At 35.4% G+C, this 19,186-nt stretch overlaps 1 protein-coding gene and 1 long non-coding RNA gene across 2 annotated transcripts; one reads left to right on the top strand and one right to left on the bottom strand.

The window, feature by feature from the left end:
• The first annotated feature begins 1,201 nt into the window (after window positions 1–1,201).
• Window positions 1,202–15,642, top strand: LOC128548383 (uncharacterized). The gene is made up of 3 exons (XR_008366998.1): window positions 1,202–1,580; window positions 7,285–7,645; window positions 15,506–15,642. It is a non-coding gene; the product is annotated as an uncharacterized LOC128548383 (long non-coding RNA).
• LOC123541067 (uncharacterized) lies at window positions 15,065–18,878 on the bottom strand. The gene is made up of 2 exons (XM_045326431.2): window positions 17,460–18,878; window positions 15,065–17,034 (listed from the first exon to the last, which is right to left on the bottom strand). The coding sequence occupies exons 1-2, from the start codon at window positions 17,861–17,863 to the stop codon at window positions 15,096–15,098; spliced, it is 2,343 nt and encodes a 780-aa protein (XP_045182366.2). The 5' UTR covers window positions 17,864–18,878; the 3' UTR covers window positions 15,065–15,095.
• Between the last annotated feature and the right edge of the window lie 308 nt (window positions 18,879–19,186).

Here is a 19,186-nt window from a genome sequence, read left to right as displayed (position 1 = left end):
GTCCGTATCCGATGGGAGATTAGTACAGAATTGAAATGCCCTATTTCTGTCCGAAAATACGTCGATATATATATTTTTGGTTTTGACATTTGAGGGTTCAAATTATGGACTCGTCTGCAGATTAGGGAAATCAGCATGCTTTGATTGCCTTATTTAGATTACAATCACTACTAGTTAGAATAACTTTTAAGAATGGTGTAGTGGTAGCGTGCTGGCCACTCACATATATGATCGGGGTTCAATACTCCGACGACATATTTTTTTAGGAAAAAAAACTAGTGGTGCACTTATATTCACTCTATTATTGTAGCGTTATTTACTGTAATTATATTTTCCATTTCTATTGTCATGTAAATGTACATTTCATTTTAATTCAAAATACTATTCACAATACGTCACAAGCGTTGTTTCGCCAGTTTTGTAATTAAATCCCGGGACTCAGAGTCCACGGTACAACATTTTGACGCCAATGATTGCATAAAATTATTAGTTAACTTATTTACACATTATACATCGATTGTGTATTCTTTAAAATATTTTATACTTATTTGAAAAAAAAAATATCACAATACGCAACAGGCTAACATTATTATTTCACTTTATTCGTATACAATTGCAACTCCGACGGATATTGAACACACACCAACAAAGAACAAGGACTTCAGTTGTTACACTTACCTGTACTATCACGGCTATTAAGACGGTACATTTTTTGATGTCGACTAAATTAATGAATTATCGCATATATGTTGGACTAAATCATACTACTTGTTAGCATAACTCAAACAGCGGACCGTTCAATTATTAAAAGTACAAATTTTAAACATGGCTGACCTAAAAACCGAACTATTTTATATTAAATCGTTGACCTTTATTGTGTACATGTATACCTTGACACTTTATGTTAATATGATTTGGTAAACAATATGATAGAAAAAGTTGCAATGGTATAATATTCTGAAATAACAGTTCATTAATTTTGTGCAAAGACGATTTCAATGTGTTAGTGAATAGGAATTATTACGCTTAGCAGAACATATATTCGATCAGTTGCTTAATTTGAGGTAAGTATTCGTTTTTTTAAAATGTAATATCAATAAGAAGTCTTCCAGGAAGAATTAGAGACCTGACTTCTTTGAAATCCTGCAATTCCTTGAAAAACATTTAAAAAACATACGCGGAAAAGATTTGCATATTTTAGACCCGAATCCATTACTTCTATTTTAAACACTCGATGGTCCTTGAAAACTTCTAATTTAATAAGTAATAATATCTTTTAAATTAATAATGTGCTGGAGTGTCAAAATAATTACGGGGTTCAATACTCCGACGACGGATAAAATTAGTCATATCACGCAAATCAACTGCTTTTGCGCACTGTACTAAATTTTTAGGCAAATAAGACTAAATACTCGTCTGAATCGCGATTCTTTTACATAACAAAACAATAAACATGTTTTGGTCCAATTAAACATGACGATCTAGGGTGGACGGATTAGCTCAGTGGTTTGCACGCTGTCTTTCCAATCCAGAGGTTTGGAGTTCGATCCCCGACAGATGCCTCAGGAATTTTCAGAAATGTAAGTGTTTTTCACCCAACTAGAGGTGTACTGGTCAGAAACCCAGTTAATTCACTTGTATCTGAATATCTGTCTCTTCAACTAGTCTGCACCTGTCAGACACTTATACATATACACGTAGTGTGCACTTGTAAATAATATCACAGTGAGCACAGTTCATAAAAAAGGAAAAACTACAAAATGCGGAAGTTACCTGAACAATACAATACAATATGGCTTTATTTTTTCAGCAAGTGTCTATTATCTATTTGTGCATATCAAATAAATCATTCTTCCAGGAAGAATTAAATGTTTACTTCTTTGAAATCTTGAAATTCATTTTAAACATAAAAGAACATGTGTGCAAACAAATTATACATTAAGTTCAAAGTTTTATTTTCAGTCAAAAAATGCCGTAGATCGATAAAGTGTTTTATTTATGATAAGAATATTACACTTGAACAGCATAAAAAAAACAAGGAAGTGATAAACAAGTTTTAAAGCAATAATCAAATACCAAGTCACCAACGTAGTCTCAAATGAAAAGGTTCACATAAGCTCTTAACAGCCTGTATAATTTGAAAGTTGTTTTTTCTAAAGACGATACTTGACAAATCTCAATATTGCTTGCAACCAGAATATTTGTTTACTTGGTTGTGACGGACAGTCATGCCTATATTAAAAAGTTATGTGTTGAATATAAAATATTTTCCTTAAAAATTGAAAGTTTTCCATTCAGTACTGTAAAAGATGTTTTAGCCTCAGATATTATATCCCATGCACTATTGGGCAAAAATAAACCTTTGAGTAATAACACAATCTGAGAACAGGACAATAAATGGTGAATGTTGGAAGTGTTTTATTTCTAAATTGTTGACGTTTCTTCAATGACTGTTTTCCCACTGTTTTGATTTCGGACAGTATAAACATTTTCTTCTCTTTCTTTTGAGACCAAAGGTGGGAAAACAGAATTCTCGTTCAGGAACATCTTTCTTATTTTGTAAGAAAGTTTATGTTAAATTAAAACAAAAACATCATCAGCATGTGAGCCAGCTCAGTGGGGCCAATCAGAATGATGTGTGTTCGATCTCAGTGACAATTTGACCAGAGAGTGTACATCTGAATTCATTTGTTCTCAAGCCCAAGTTGCATGTTAGATGACATTGGTTTAGTTGATTGACTCGTGATAACATAACATGAATAGTGCTAAATTGTTATAGCAACGTCAAACAATTAATAAATAAACAATCAGCATTTGCAGAACGACTGTTCTTAATTTAGGTACATAATAAAAATAAAACAATATATTCTCGGCATATTTATTTAACATCCAAAATAATAATCTGTGTAAAAGTTTATAAATAAGAAATTAATTCATCAAACTTCTTCTTTATCTTTTGTCTTTTTCTGTCGATGCAAAATAGTGATTGTTAAAATACAATAAAAATGACATTTACTTATTAAGTATCATGGAAAATAATAGTTTGGAAAGTTTGTGTTTCTAATAGAATTCTCTTCAGTATTCCACAAAGTGTTTACACGAAAATCAGTCTGCTTTTAGTTATCTACGCTCTTACTAATAGGTACGGCACACTCTTTATTGAGACGAAAGTATGTGTTGTTGATGCATAAAAACTACAAATGTAAACATCTACTGCTTTGAGACAATAGTGAGAAGGTACTTTCATCTTATACCGAAATCTTCGTTCTGTCTGAGTTCAGAAACAAGAAAGTAAAAATTGATAATACCGTGGCATACTTTATCTCGTTGTTCTAAAACGGGCATATGAAACAAACTACATTTAAAAGAGGATCTATATGATGCATTTAACTTTTTTTCGAGTACACCCTTGTCATCTGTAAGAAAAATTGCTCCCTCCGGATGACTGGCACTCATTTTCCAGTGTCGGCCTTTGAGAGAAGCCAGAAACTTTGGGAGCAGTTTCTCTTGCCATTTTAAAGATCTAATCCTTAAAAAAATAGATAAAAATGAACATTTACAAAATAATGCATGTGATAATGGCCAGAAATGATTGTCATTAAGTAAGAACAAGAGGGTCATAATGACCATGGATCGCTCACCTGAGTAATATGAGCTACATGTTTTAAATGTCAAACTGATGCTGAAATATTAAGAAAGTGGGTCACATTTATGATCACTGACAGTCAGTTTTAAGATCGATATGCAAAACAGTACATGTCATCCAAATTTCAAGAATGTATCTAAAAAACAAGAAAGTAAGTCAGTAGGTCACATTCATGGTCACTGAAAGTCAGTTTTAAGATTGGTGTGCTAAACTGTACATGTCATATAAATTTCAAGGCTGTATCTTAAAAAACTAGAAAATAGGTCAGTAGGTCATATTCATGGTCACCGAAAGTCAGTTTTAAGATCGGTGTGCAAAACTGTACATGTCATCAAAATTTCAAAGCTGTATCTTAAAAAACAAAAAAAAAACAACAAGTCAGTAGGTCATACTCACGGTCACTGAAAGTCAGTTTAAAGATCGGTGTGCTAAACTGTACATGTCATCCAAATTTCAAGGCTGTATCTTAAAAAACAAGAAAGTAGGTCAGTAGGTCATATTCATGGTCACTAATATTCAGTTTAAAGATCAGTCTGCAAAACTGTATATGTCATCCAAATTTCAAGGCTGTATCTTAAAAAAACAAGAAAGTAGGTCAATAGGTCACATTCATGGTCACCGAAAATCGGTTTTAAGATCGGTGTGCAAAACTGTACATGTCATCTAAATTTCAAATCTGTATCTTAAAAAACAAAAAAGTAGGTCAGTAGGTCATATTCACGGTCACTGAAAGTCAGATGTAAGATCCACATGACCCAGATTCAAACTTGACCTAAAGATCATCAAGGTTAACATTCTGACCACGTTTCATGAAGATACAGTCATAAATATGGCCTCTAGAGTGTTAACAAGCTTTTCCTTTGATTTGACCAGGTAACATAGTTTTTTACCAAACCTGACCCAGATTTTAATTTGACCTGAAGGTCATCAAGATTAACACTCTGACCAAGTTTCATTAAGGTATAGTAATAAATGTGACCTCTAGAGTGTTAACTAGCTATTCCGTTGATTAGACCTGGTGACCTAGTTTTTTACCACATCTCATCCAGATTTGAGCCTGACTTAAAGATTATCAAGATTAACATTCTGACCAAGTTTCATTAAAATATGTTATAAATTGTGGCCTTTAGAGTGTAAACTAGCACTTCTTTTTATTTGACCTGGTGACCTAGTTTTGACCCCACATGACCAAGATTCAAACTTGACCTTAAGATCATCAAGATTAACATTCTGACCAAGTTTCATGAAGATACAATTATAAATGTGGCCTCTAGAGTTTTATCAAGCTTTTCTTTTGATTTGAAATGGTGATCTAGTTTAACCCCAACTGACCAAGATTTAAACTTGACATAAAATTCATCAAGATTCATTCTGACTAAGTTTCATAGAGATATTTTCAAAATGTGGCCTGTAGATTGTTAACTAGCTTTTCCTTTGATTTGATCTGGTGACCTAGTTTTTGAACCCATGTGACCCAGATTCAAACTTGACTTAAAGATCATCAAGATTAACATTCTTAATAAGTTTCATGAAGATACAGTCAGAAATGTGGCCTCTAGAATGTTAACAAACTTTTCGTTTGAGTTGAACTGGTGGCCTAGTGGTTGATCCCAGAACTCTTCCAAGATTTCATTAAGGGTAACATTCCGCCCAAGATTCATTAAGATCGGGCCAAAATTGTGACCTTTAGAGTGCTTACAGTCTAATTGTTGACGACGGACGCTGACGACGACGACGACGCACGACGACGGACGACGGACACAGGGCGATAACAAAAGCTTACCTTGAGCACTTCGTGCTCAGACGAGCTAAAAATCTATAAAACAAATCGATCTTACCAAGAAGGCCCTAGGTCGCTCACCTGAATAACACACCATAACAGTGTAAACATGTTTTACCTTGTGATTTCATAGAGACAAATATTCTGACCAATTTTCATTAAGATTGGACTAAAAAAGCGTGGCCTCTTGAGTGTTAACAAGCATTTTCTTTGATTTGACCTAGTGACCTACTTTTTACCCCACATGACCGAAATTCAAACTCATCCAAAACTTCATGAAAACAAACATTCTGACAAAGTTTCAGGAAGATTGGAGCAAAAGGTGGTCTCTAGAGTGTATACAAGCTTTACCTTTGATTTGATCTAGTTTTTTGACCCCTCCATATTTAAAACCAACCAAGACTCCATGACAACAACATTCTGACCAAGTTTTATGAAGATAGAAGCAAAAATGTGCCCCCTAAGCTTATTCTTTTATTTGACCTAGTGACCTAGTTTTTGAACCCGTATCACACAGATAAAAATGCAACCGATATTTCATGCAGAAAAACATTCTGACCAAGTTTCATGCACATCAAATGAACAAAAGTGTTAACAAGCTTTAATTTTGATTTGACCGGATGACCTTATTTTTGACCCACATGACCTAGTTTTGAACTTGGCCTAGGAATCATCAAGATAAACATTCTGACTAAGTTTCATGAAGATATGGTCAAAAATGTGGCCTAAAAAGTGTTAACAAGCTTTTCCTTTGATTTGTCCTGGTGACCTAGTGTTTTACCCCATAAGACCCAGTTTTAGACTTGGCCTAGAAATCATCAAGATAAACATTCTGACAAAGTTTCATGATAGGGTCATAAATGTGACCTCTAGATTGTTAACAAGCTTTTCCTTTGATTTGACCTGATGACTTAGTTTTTGACCCGACATGACCCAGTTTCGATCCAGGCCTAGAGATCATCAAGGTAAACATTCTATGCAAGTTTGTATCAGACCAAAGCATAAATGAAACCTCTATATGGCTGCAATGGCCAACGTAGAAAATAAAGAAATATAAACGGTTTTCGAAAGGTACCGAGATCTTATTGTGACAAGTTGTGTGTAAGTGTGGTTAAAATCAAACATAAATTGTCACTTCTATCGTGTTCACAAGATAAACATTAGCAAAGTTTGGCTCAATCAGGGGCCGTTACTCCGGAATCTATGATTGGATCTGACAGATTTCATCATGGAATCAAAGATTTATGGTTGTTAAAGACATTATGCATATTTGTATCAAATCAAACAATAAAAGAACACACTATATGGCTGAAAAAGCCAAATTTTGGTCATTTAAGGGGCCATAACTCTGGGACAAATGATGGGATCTGGCCAGTTGTCCAAAGGAATTGAGATATTATGCCAATATAAGTTGTGTGCAAGTTTGATTAAAGTTGATTGAAAAAATGTGGTCTCTATCGTGTTTACAAGCCATAAATAGCAATAGCAAATTTTGGCCTTTTAAGGGGCTATTACTCTAGAACCCATAACGAGATCAGACCAGTTTTCGACAGGAATTGCGATATTATACCAATACCAGTTGTGTGCAAGTTTGATAAGGAAATATTCCAATTATATCCCGAAGATTGCTTGTAAGCATTAAGTACGTTGGAACACATTTTCATCTTAAATATATGGTGAAAGTATCCTAAGGTAGTAAATCAATCAATTGAGATAAATTATAAAATTGTCTTCATTGAAATCAAGAAATAAGTGCTGTGGTGGCATATGTTCTATTTCCAGCATTATTATAATAATGCCATCAAATTATTTAAACTATATTTTAGATATTATACATGTTCTTTGAAATATTTTTCAGTTCCTGCTGATGCATACGAATACAAAGAGTTACACAGTCCAATTCAAACAAAAAAAACCGATTATGCAGTGAATTTCGCTTTGGTTCTATTCTGAGCTTCAAATGGATCTTATTAAAGATTTCATTTTCTAGATGAAGGTCAAACTCAATAAAAAAAATCGAGGAATTTAAAAAAAAATTAACAGTTTAACACAGTTGGAAGCCATTACATATGGTACAAATTCTGCAAGACAAAATAATGCAAACTGGCAGTATAACCTGATCAGTAGCACATGGTATCAGACACGGAATATCTTTTCTTCCGTTGAAGAATTCTGGGAAAGACGAGCTAAAACTAGGAGCAGCTTGGATAGCGGAAAAGGTAAGCTTTCCGATACAATCGTCGTTTTCAAATCCAAACCGATCTTTGATGTCCTTGGCATAGCACAGTTTTTCTATCCTGCGTATGTTTTTGTAAAATTCGGGGCTGTAAAATTCAATAGTCTGTGCATGCATTTTACACTAAACGAAATATTAAAGGGATCAGAAAAACATATCCAGATTGTAATAAATAACTAGCTATATTTTGATGACAATGCAGAGGAAACCATGATAATCTATTTTTGTTATGTTTGGTCTATTAAGGAACCATATATGCAAATAAAGAATGTAAATTGCTGGCTGAATTTTGCATTGAGAATAAAAAATATAAGCTTATATTGAATTAGTTTTAATCGTGATTTTATACATGCATTCTTTACAGTAGCAATATCGTATTTTCACAAGACACACTGTATCAGTAATGTATACAATGATTGTTGGGTTTCGGACACTTTTCAAACACAACCAATGCCAACGTTATGCAATAGGAAAATTTCGGAATTAGTATTTGTCATTTTTCACTTAGCATTGAGCACTGGCCTTCCGTAGAAGATTGCAGATCATATGGCGACTTTCTAGGGTTGATGTTCTCACATGGAAACAAGTAGAATGAATCTGACCAATTTTCTAAACAAAGCAATACTATAAAACACAATTTTTATGGAAGCTAAATATCGCGCACCTGTCAGTTACAGGGAAAATGTATATGCTGATTATTCCGCTATCCCGTATTTAAGTACCTTCTTTAGGTTTGTCTTACGAATGACATTAAATGAGATTTTAAACTACACGCCTTCTCCTCAATTTACCTGAAGAAACTTAATTAGGCAAATATATTTTCGCTATTTTGTATGTTCAGGCTTGTTTTTCGGAGATTCTGTTTAAAATATAAAGATTATAATCTACCGCAATTGGCGAAGTAATCTAAAAAGAAGATATGTACTGCATATGTTCTATGTCTGTGAAAATGAAAGTTTTCTTGGGATCAAATGCAAATGCAATGTCTTTGATATTTTCATGAGCCATTGTTGTTGCGTCGTCAATTTGAATATCTTTCCACAAGAACCTTTCGTCATCGGTGATTTGTATCACAAGAGGGATGTTGAAAGTATCTTGAAACCATCTAAGAAATGTACTTATAATTTTAAATTATATTATTGCTGTTGTTTAAATAAGATTCACGTTTAATGTGGCCAGTATAGATAAATCTAATACGTATTTGTAGACAGTACAGGAAAAAGAGAACATGAACAAAAGATACTTAACAATGATTGATTACAGAACTACGTGTTGTGTAATAATTTTGCATTGAGTCGTTAGGTATTTATGTATTAAAAACGTTTCTTAATAGAAACAACTAAATTCTTCATGATACAAATAGAAAATCGTCAACTGAAAGTGTTGGGGCAACAAAGTCTGCTGCAACGTGAGGAAATTAACTATGATCTGAGAACTGTCTAATATCAAAGCGATGTCTATTCATACGTTTCGATTATTCTGTCCAACCAAAATATTGTTTCTGACATTGTTTTGCATATTATGAGATACATAACATTTAAATATACTGTTAGGAAGTTAAGCTATTTGATTTTTGACCTCTTAGTTTGACCTTGAACTTGGACTTAGGTTATGCACCATGCATGTTAGTTTTATGAAAATCTTCCCAACGGATAAGAAAATATGGAGCGGACACAGAATTAAGCTATTTGTATTTTAACTCCAAGTATGGCATTGATCTTTGACTTCGTATCCGGATGTGACGCTCTCGTCTTGGTAAGGTAAACAATTGATGATAGTTATATAAAAATCCTCTAAGCGGTTTATACAGTATGAAGTTGACAACAAGTTTACATTTGACCTCTCCATTATTCTGTCCATGTCTCTGCAATATATTGTTGAATCATTATATCATATTAAACAGATGTCGCAACAATACATAATGTAAAGGGCCGTACTTGATTGTTTAAACTTATGGCTTGCGGCAATTCTGTTGAAATTGCGTTGGAAATCTTGAAACATGCAAATCTCCGCTTCTTTAAACGAAGCTTTGCTAATTTTGACATTTAATGGATGATGAATTTTGTCTGTTTTACTTGAACAGGATAGGCATTTATATAGATGCGTATTACATTTGGGATGATATGATTATTATTCATTAAGAGCACAACATATGTTAACTTATTTCAAACGTTTTATGGTTTTAAAATTTTATGTATAGGACAATAGTCCCTTATTTGTGGCATTGGTCGGTTTACCTACATCTTCGAACGTTACAATATACTCTCTAATGATACTTTTAAGGACTTCCTTTGCTCGGTAATTACTAGTAAGGATGTTGACTTCGAATCACCTGCCTCTCACCAATATTGGTTCAAAGCCTGGCTTGGGAAGTAGATGTTTTTCATGTGAGGAACCCATCTAGCTGGATTACGGCAAACCGAAAAATGAAAAATATTCCGGAGACAAAAGCTCATTGATCCCCAGAAGTAACTGTATTGCATTGTAACGAAATAAAACACTGGAAAATGTAAACATCAGCTGCAAAATGTATAAATATATTTACTCATTTCTCAAGTAAATTTCGAGTTTATGTATTCTTTGATAACACATTTGTTTCCATTTAAGTTTGGACAATATGAAGATTATTTTATCAACCCGAGAAATGTAATGTGGACACATCTTGGCAACCCTTTGATCGATATTATTTACTTTTGTCAACTTTTCTTTTCATTTATAGTAGAAATGTCTAATATTTGAAATGTTAGATTTGTGTTTATTCTATTTCAATAAAGACATTAAACCTATTGATAATAATGATAATTAGTATTCAACCTAAATATTAATTCGTCATAATCAAATCCAAAGTCAACTTCATCACCCCATTCTTCGGCGGAACTTGCTTGAACTGGTCTATTGTTATCGTTTGTTTCATTGTCCACCGCACCTATTTTTTAAACATGGAATTGTATATATATTAACGACTGGCTCATTAAAAATTAAGTATACTTCTAATATGTTTCTGAAAGTTCTTTCATGTGTTTCTTATTGCTAATTTGAAGATGGAATGTGCACATATTTCTTGAGCAATTACATCCTTGCAGATGTATTTTCAACAGTTGCTAGTCAGTATGTTTTGTTATGTTTTATGTACTACAAGTAAATTGCATTTTATCTTTCATGTAACAATTACATGAATGAATTTTTCACAGTTATAAATGTTGGAAAAATACAGAAAATATAATTAGTACCTTAACAGTCCAATTTTCTAAAGTTTCTAATAGGTACGCATACAGTTCATTATTTCCAAAATTATAAATATTCTCTTTATCAAAATCACAATAACAGAGATTGAACAGGAAAAAATACCATATCAACAAGTGTCTCTTTTCTATTTAGTAATACATAATACTATCAAAATGAACTTAAGGAATGCTATCTGACGCAATTGTCAAACATTGAAATCGGTCTTACAAGGACAAGTGTAGACGTGTGCTTTAAAGTCACTGTGCTGTAAAACTTGCTCCAGCTCGTTTTATATATATGATTTATAATGTAGGCCGCAGAACATGCGTGCATTTAAAGACAAATCTACAAAGCCGTTTTTGTCATAAAATATTTGTCACCCACTGCTTAAAATTATCTTTAACTTCTTAAATGTTATCTGTTTTAACATAATATATGACCGCAATGAACCGCACCTTCACGGTAGACTATTTTATGAAGAAAAAAACGCAACACGCTATTTTGTTGGCAAGTTATTGTATTTTGAGATAGAGACTTTTATATAGAGTATCGTTTTTTTTTCTTGGTTTATATTTTCTTGTCTTTATTTTCGTTTTATTTTTTTAAGTTTTAATGTAATTGAATTCCATATAACCCGATAAAGTAGAGGGAGAAGACGGAGGCTTTTGAAAGTGTATAACAGAGTTACAATTTTCGCAACCGAAGTAAATGCAATTATTGATAGTAGCCCAACACGACAAAAATAAAAATGTTGTAGGCCCGATTTGATTTAGCCTGTTCATTAACGATAATGTAATACATGCTATCGTAATACGGTGTTCCGTTAGGGCCAGCGCCTGCTCCCTGTGAACGCGAAGCGCGAAGGTACGACGGTACGAAGGTGACAACACGACACTGCGATGGCGAAGCGTGACAGTACGATGGCGAAACGCGACAGTACGATGGTGACATTTCGTCGTACTGTCGCGCTTCGCCATCGTACTGTCACGCTTCACCATCGTAGTGTCGCGCTTCGCCATCGCACTGTCGCGCTTCACCATCGTACTGTCGCGCTTCGCCATCGTACTGTCGCGCTTCACGATTGTAGTGTTACCATCGTACTGTCGCGCTTCGCCATCGTACTGCCGCGCTTCGCCATCGCACTGTCGCGCTTCACCATCGTAGTGTCACCATCGTACTGTCGCGCTTCGCCATCGTACTGTCGCGCTTCACCATCCTACTGTCGCGCTTCGCCATCGCACTGTCGCGCTTCACCATCGTAGTGTCACCATCGTACTGTCGCGCTTCACCATCTTTTCTCTGTTTACTTATGGACAGACTTTAATTAAACTCTGTATTGTTTAGTATTGTCATCTCTGTCCAATGATCAAATAATTGGAACACTTTTCCCCGGCAGAGTGTCACTGAGATGAATATCATCTGGAATGATGATTTAAAAACAAATATCATACCTTGATATTGCTTGAAATGTATTTTTCCAAAATAGGCTCCGTTGGTCTATGGCTATTTTACATTGTTTACTTGAGGGATAATAAAAAAGAATATCAACCGGTAGGGTGTTGTTTAAACGAATATCACCAAACCGAGTGTTATTTATGAACAAAGTAACATTGTATGGACCTCATTGTATTAAAAATTAACCTCTCTGTGGAAAAATAAATGATAATGTATTTACATGTAATTAATTGTTTTGTGACGAAATGTTGTTTAATCGGCTCATATATTTCAAGCCATGAAACGTTAAAAGTATATGTTGTCAGCTACACTGTTGTATAAATTTTGCTTAGAAAGCTTTTGGGTAAATTTTATGCAAAAGTGTTAATATGGTCTAGAATACAGTTGTTTGTTTCCGCTTACCCGACCGACCCTGTCTTTTTACCACTGACCCTAAAATTTTAATTGAAGAAACGTAGTGGATAAAAATGTAGATTTATATTAGACAAGATTATTAGTAAGTAAATCCAAAGCACGTCCCTCCGTCTGACCGTACAGTTCTATACATTAAAGTCGGTCCTTAAGTAAAAAGAGAAAAGTTATTGAAGCGCGACAGTACGATGGCGAAGCGCGACAGTACGATGGTGACACTACGACGGTAAAGCGCGACAGTCCGACGGTGAAGCGCGACAGTACGATGGCGAAGTGCGACAGTACGATGGTGACACTACGATGGTGAAGCGCTACAGTGCGATGGCGAAGCGCGACATTACGATGGCGAAGCGCGACAGTACGATGCTGAAGCGCGACAGTTCGACGGACTGTCACCATCATATTGTCGCGCTTCGCCATCGTACTGTCGCGCATCGCCATCGCACTGTCGTGTTGTCACCATCGTACCGTCGTACCTTCGCGTTCACGGGGAGCGGGCCTGGCCCTAACGGAACACCGTAACATCGTTCATGTACTCTAGCCCCGGGTTTAGCAGAAACGCAAAGACGAAACTGATATGAAGTCAGTATTACAAATATTTCATGTTGATCAACACTAAACTAAATAAGTTCACAATGCAATTGAAAATTTAATATCAGACAAAATTGATGAATGTTTCTTTCAGTGAATATGCAGACAACACACTCAAGAACTTTAAAACGCCACATCTATGCATTGGGAAAATTTGATTGAAGATGTTCCTAATACATATACATATATTTATCTCGCCTCCTACAAGATTCTTGCATTTCTATTGGTCAACAGACCTCACGTGGAGACAGGATATATTCCATATCCTGCTAGTATATTACAGATATGAATTTTGATTAAAAACAAAATGGCTGCCGCATCGCTAGGGTAATTAAAACAAGACAGATTATAAGCCCAAGCTATAGATATCATTTCCGAGATAAAAAAAATAGTGTTTTCTTGCCCCTCTCATTTTTCCTATCTAATTTAGGTTCGTGAAGTTAGTGGAAATTATATATAAGAACAGTAACTCTGTATGGCACGGTCGCGATTGAAAAGTTGAATGTTGTTTTAGTTAAATCATCGAAAAGCAAAGGAATTAACACATTTGTAAGACAGCAGTTTGTTGTAGGGTCATTTAATCTACCTGCAAGATAAAGGAATTAACAGGAAACGGGACTAAAGCCGAAGTTTTAAGACATTTCTGACATCGTGTTTACAAGCTGATGATTTTTCGAAAGGATGGAACGTAAAAGTTTTTCAAAACCAGTTAATAACCTGTATAAATGGGCTTCTGTGTTTTGTGATTCTGTCAAAATACAGTTCATTTTGCATTTTATGGCTGGTGTTAATCAACTATAATCAAAGCATGAAAACCAGAGAAGATTTCAGGATTCCAGTCTGCACTGTCACTGTAAGTAGCTTTATTAATATAAAAATTGTGTCAATCAGTACAGCGAGGATGTAAAAGGTAGTCGGCAAGATAAAATCGTTACACTGCTTGTTGGTGACAGGATTTTAGGTCAAAGGGAAATAACTCACTGGGCTTTTGATTGGTTGAAAAAGTATATGGTATTCTGAGACAAATATTTAAGATGTAAAGTGGTCTCTGATTGGTGAAATATCTGTTGAATATGTTTGAAAACTGTTTTATTTCTTAAATTGAAGTTCTAAGCCATGATTAATTGAGGAAAAAATATTTGAAGGTGTATTTTGCTTGAAAATTTTGCTTGTTTTACTGATATGGTATTTTCATGAAATGTAAACAAAAATTCAGTGCCAGACTGGGGGTTACTGACTTCCGGGTGAAAAAAGTGCAGAAAAATGACGGTCAACATGTATATTGCTGGCTGTTTTCTTTTAGGTCTTGAATAGTTCTATCACCCTGGGTAGGTGGCATCAAAAGTTTAAATGTTAGGGAAGGGCTATAACCCAAAACATTACAATGTAAGTCTATGGGAAACCGGTTACTTCCCTTTGACCTAAAGGTAAAATTTCTTGGCTGAAGATGTAACATAGTTTTTGGTAATTTTTTCACTTTTTGCTCGTTTTTTTGCAGACGAAATCATTGTAAAATGTCAACAGAAGTATCAGATAGCAAATATACTGAAAAATTAAGGGAAATGCAAAATAGGTGTCAATAGCCTCGGCTGCATTAAGTGGGTGGGGGGGGGGGGTGTGACAAAGATGGCTATGGCCTGAAAAGAGTTAAGTGGCCTGGCACGGTTTCTCGTTTAGAACGTGTCCATAGACTGGTGTTCTTACTACATACCGGACAAGCTCTTCCTGAGACAGACATGGACGAAAACAGGCTACACTGTTCCCACCTCTGTCATAATAAATGGTGTATAAACATATCCCACCTTATTGTTGAGCCACACTTTAATAACCTTGGGCGTCGTGGGTGTGCGAGTACTGGTGTCTGCATTGGCTGTGAACCTCGGTGTATTTTTCCTGGTGGCACGTATTCGCAGTTGTCTTCTATTTTTCGTGTTTATACTTGGGTCTCTGCTATATTTATCGTGATCAATGGCGGGTAGTGGAGTCGATTTCAGTAGTAGCTGTCTTTTATGGCGACGTTTATTAAGGAATTTTGTTAATTGGTTTTTAATGTACTTTTTCTGCTCTTGGTGTTTTTCATACAGTTTATATAGTAGATTTCTTCTAGTTTTTCTCTTGATTTTGTACACTAATGACCGTTCACGCTCTTTCTTTCTTTCAGACTCCCGTTGAAGAGTGTCAAGTGTTTTGTCAACCTGACTTCCAGTTGGAATTGGACACCCAGTGGCTTGACACAGCTTACGCAGTGAATCCCCAGGACCATTGTTTACAGAGTGTAAAGCACTGTGAACACGTGACTCGTAACACCTAGAGAACGTCTTGTCTCGAGGTAAGGACCTTTTTATTGCACGGTTTGTTGCTTCCACCTTTTGGCTATTTGTATTTAATTTTGTTAGGCTGACTGTCTGGTCCCCAAGGCGGTATTCTATAAGCTGCATTAATGTTTCTTCATGGGCTTGATTACCAATGTCAATTTTGAACCCTTTTGGCAGGTAGATACTGTTGTGGATCCAGTTATTGTCAATATTGCCTTTACATACTCCAGAATTCATGCCACATAGGATATGATTTCCAGCATAGCAGTTCTTTATCATGACCATGCAGTCCCTTGTCTTATCTAGCAGATTGGAAGAAACATTATTTTTTACTATACAGCTCATTTCTGCCTGACAGCGTTGACTTAGGTCTACTGCAAATTTATTCTGTATTTGAGTGCGGATAGCTTTAGTTCTACCTGGCATCATATCTGTGGCCTTAGCTGATGACTTGATAAATTTTCGGTGATTTGCACCAAGATGCCTTGTGTCTAGTTGTTGAATTGGTTCGACAGTTGTGATGCCTTGTTCAAACAGACACCGTGCTCCCTCGCAGGCCTTTCCATCACCATCACTTGTTAGGTATTTAACCTCTATTCCCTCACTCTTAAGGTCTTCAAAACAGTATTCGGCCCACTTTTCCTCATTACCAATGTTAGTTTCCATACTGGCTGTTGCGGAACACGTATCAGACTTAATATTGCATTCGTCATCATCTTTCGTGTGAAATCCACTTTTTGAGCATAATTTGTTAACAGTCTCTACAGCAACAATTTGCTTTTTTGGCGTCAGGTTTTCGCATACAGTCAGTGTGCATTGAGTGGCTGACTGGAAGGGAGTTCGTCCAACGCCTGAATAGAGGGAGTTGTGGTAAACGGCATCCACTTCTGCTGCAATATGGGTCTCCGGGCGACCTTTCCACTTGTTTATCTTCTTAAGCTGTTTTATACGTTCCGACATGTCTCGTTTATTTTCACTTATTATTGTATTTCTTACCTTTCTGTTCATATGGGTAATACCTCTTTTTGATGGCGGCTTGATGTTCCCACCAGCTAGAATTTTTGTCAGGCTTGATGCTGCTATAGGGGTCTGTGTAAGAGCAACATTAATACCTACATTGGCTGCAGCCGCTTTACGACCTGTGGTATACCCAGTGTTTACCTCCTTATATAGGTTAAACATTTCTGACTTATACGGGCAACTGTCACAGAGCACAGCCTCTCTCCAAACGATGCCCCATTGCATCTCTCTATGTGGATCAAAGGCCAAATCACCACGACAACTGGGGTTACTCTCGCGATGCTGCCGGGTTACACAATTGATCATCTCCCAAAGTTTTCCGACATGAAACAGCTTGTTGCAGTCAGTGGTTGTACTGAAAATACATGATAAACACTCTGCTGTACTGCTTAAATGATGTGAAACAATTATTGAATAGTATACTGGGCCTGAAGACTCTATATCTGAAATTATATTGTTTATGCATTGTTGCAGTTGTCTCCCTTGGACTGTACTGAAATGCAGCACTGTCATTTAAAACCAAAGTTAATGACTAAAACACCATTGGAAATTTATAAAATGTGCACAAAATGGTAAATAAACATTGTTTTGATAGGTTCAGCATGTTTAAGGTGTAAAAAGTGAGAAAAAAAACTCTACCTTTATATTAAGAAATATGATTTTTGGCAAAAAATAAAGACATAAATCTGTTAAAAACTAACCATTGGAGACTAAACTGTAAACTGTAAATATGTTTAAATTCCCTGTCTGTAATGCTTATAGTAATATCTTTGAACTTACTTTACTTCGGAATCCTTTGTCTCATTTTTACTTGCATAAGATGTTCGGTTACTGTTGGGGCGTAGTATCTTGACCACGGGGTGGGTGTCGCCTTGGGTGAACGGTGAGGACATTGCTGCATCAATAACCGGGTCCGATTCGAGGAGCTCTGCCTCAAGCTTTGTCGGTCTGACATACTGCACCGCTGCACCAAGTGGCAAACACTTCTTTGATCCTTTAGAGTACTTATGGCCACGTTTGAAGCGGCCTTTACACCTAGATCTGTCTCCTTTCATTTTAAACTTGTAAGTCCAAAATATTTTAGCACAGCAATTATGTTTAATTTCTTCTGCATATAAGCTCAGAATGATGCTGGATAGTGTTATCAGTGCCATCAGCAAACAATTTTTTGGTTTGACCCACATCTGGGAGTCCTCTGTGGTGAATTTATAACTGAAGTAGACTCACCCACCTAAGTCCTAATCTGTATACTGACCATTAATTCTGTAACATAAGACAGACATATCTTGTGTTTTCATGATATTTATATAGATAGTTAGTGTAGAAGTCTTCCCTTTAACTAAATACATGTTTGTTTTCTATATGATATAATTTAAATTCAAAATTTAACTGTTTAAAGGTAAAATTTGACTGAAAATTGGTTATATTATTGAATATTACATAATATTGTGTAATATAGCATAATTATGGTTCAATCATCAACTAAAATGTAGGGGACACTTTAAATTACAGTTAAAAGTAAATATGGCCCATCCCGGTCACATTAAAGTTCACTTTTCAGTGAAAATTAAAAAAAAAAATTAAAGGGAGAGAACTACAACTTGTCTATATACTGTATCATAAGGAAGGGGGTGGTGTTGTAAAAATGTGATTTTCTCTGAAACCGCTTGATATTTTTCAATGAAATTTGGTAGTTATATGCGAAATTGATTACTATTAATAAATATGATTTGATAAAGGGGAATATTGAAAATAGATATTGACTTTAGGTCAAAGGGAAATAAGTCACTGGGCTTTTGATTGGTTGAAAAAGTATATGGTATTCTGAGACAAATATTTTAGATGTAAAGTGGTCTCTGATTGGTGAAATATCTGTTGAAAATGTTTGGAAACTGTTTTATTTCTTAAATTGAAGTTCTAAGCCATGATTAATTGAGGAAAAAATATTTGAAGGTGTATTTTGCTTGAAAATTTTGCTTGTTTTAGTGATATAGTATTTTCATGAAATGTAAACAAAAATTCAGTGCCAGACTGGGGGTTACTGACTTCCGGGTGAAAAAAGTGCAGAAAAATGACTGTCAACATGTATATTGCTGGCTGTTTTCTTTTAGGTCTTGAATAGTTCTTTCACCCTGGGTAGGTGGCATCAAAAGTTTAAATGTTAGGAAAGGGCTATAACCCAAAACATTACAATGTAAGTCTATGGGAAACCGGTAACTTCCCTTTGACCAGGATACGGGATATACCCTGTCTCGAAAATCCATATCAGGCTCGAGCTTTGCTCTCGCCTGATATGGATTTCCACGACAGCGTATATCCCGTATCCTGTCACCAACTAATAATACATGTACTACGAAATATGCATAATAGATAAGGGTAATAATTTGTTAATTTTTCTTTACATGAAGAAGCGTGCCTCAAGTTCTTATTAGGTTTAGTTTTATGACGGTATAATGAGATTCAGTTGTGGTCGTCGGAAAAGAATATTAAATATCCCATTTACGTCG

Source organism: Mercenaria mercenaria, chromosome 14 (genome assembly GCF_021730395.1).
Source record: "Mercenaria mercenaria strain notata chromosome 14, MADL_Memer_1, whole genome shotgun sequence".
In the NCBI taxonomy this organism is placed as follows: Eukaryota; Metazoa; Mollusca; class Bivalvia; order Venerida; family Veneridae; genus Mercenaria; species Mercenaria mercenaria.
The sequence above is the reverse complement of the archived record's forward strand: the minus strand, read 5'-3'. Positions and strand labels throughout refer to the sequence as shown.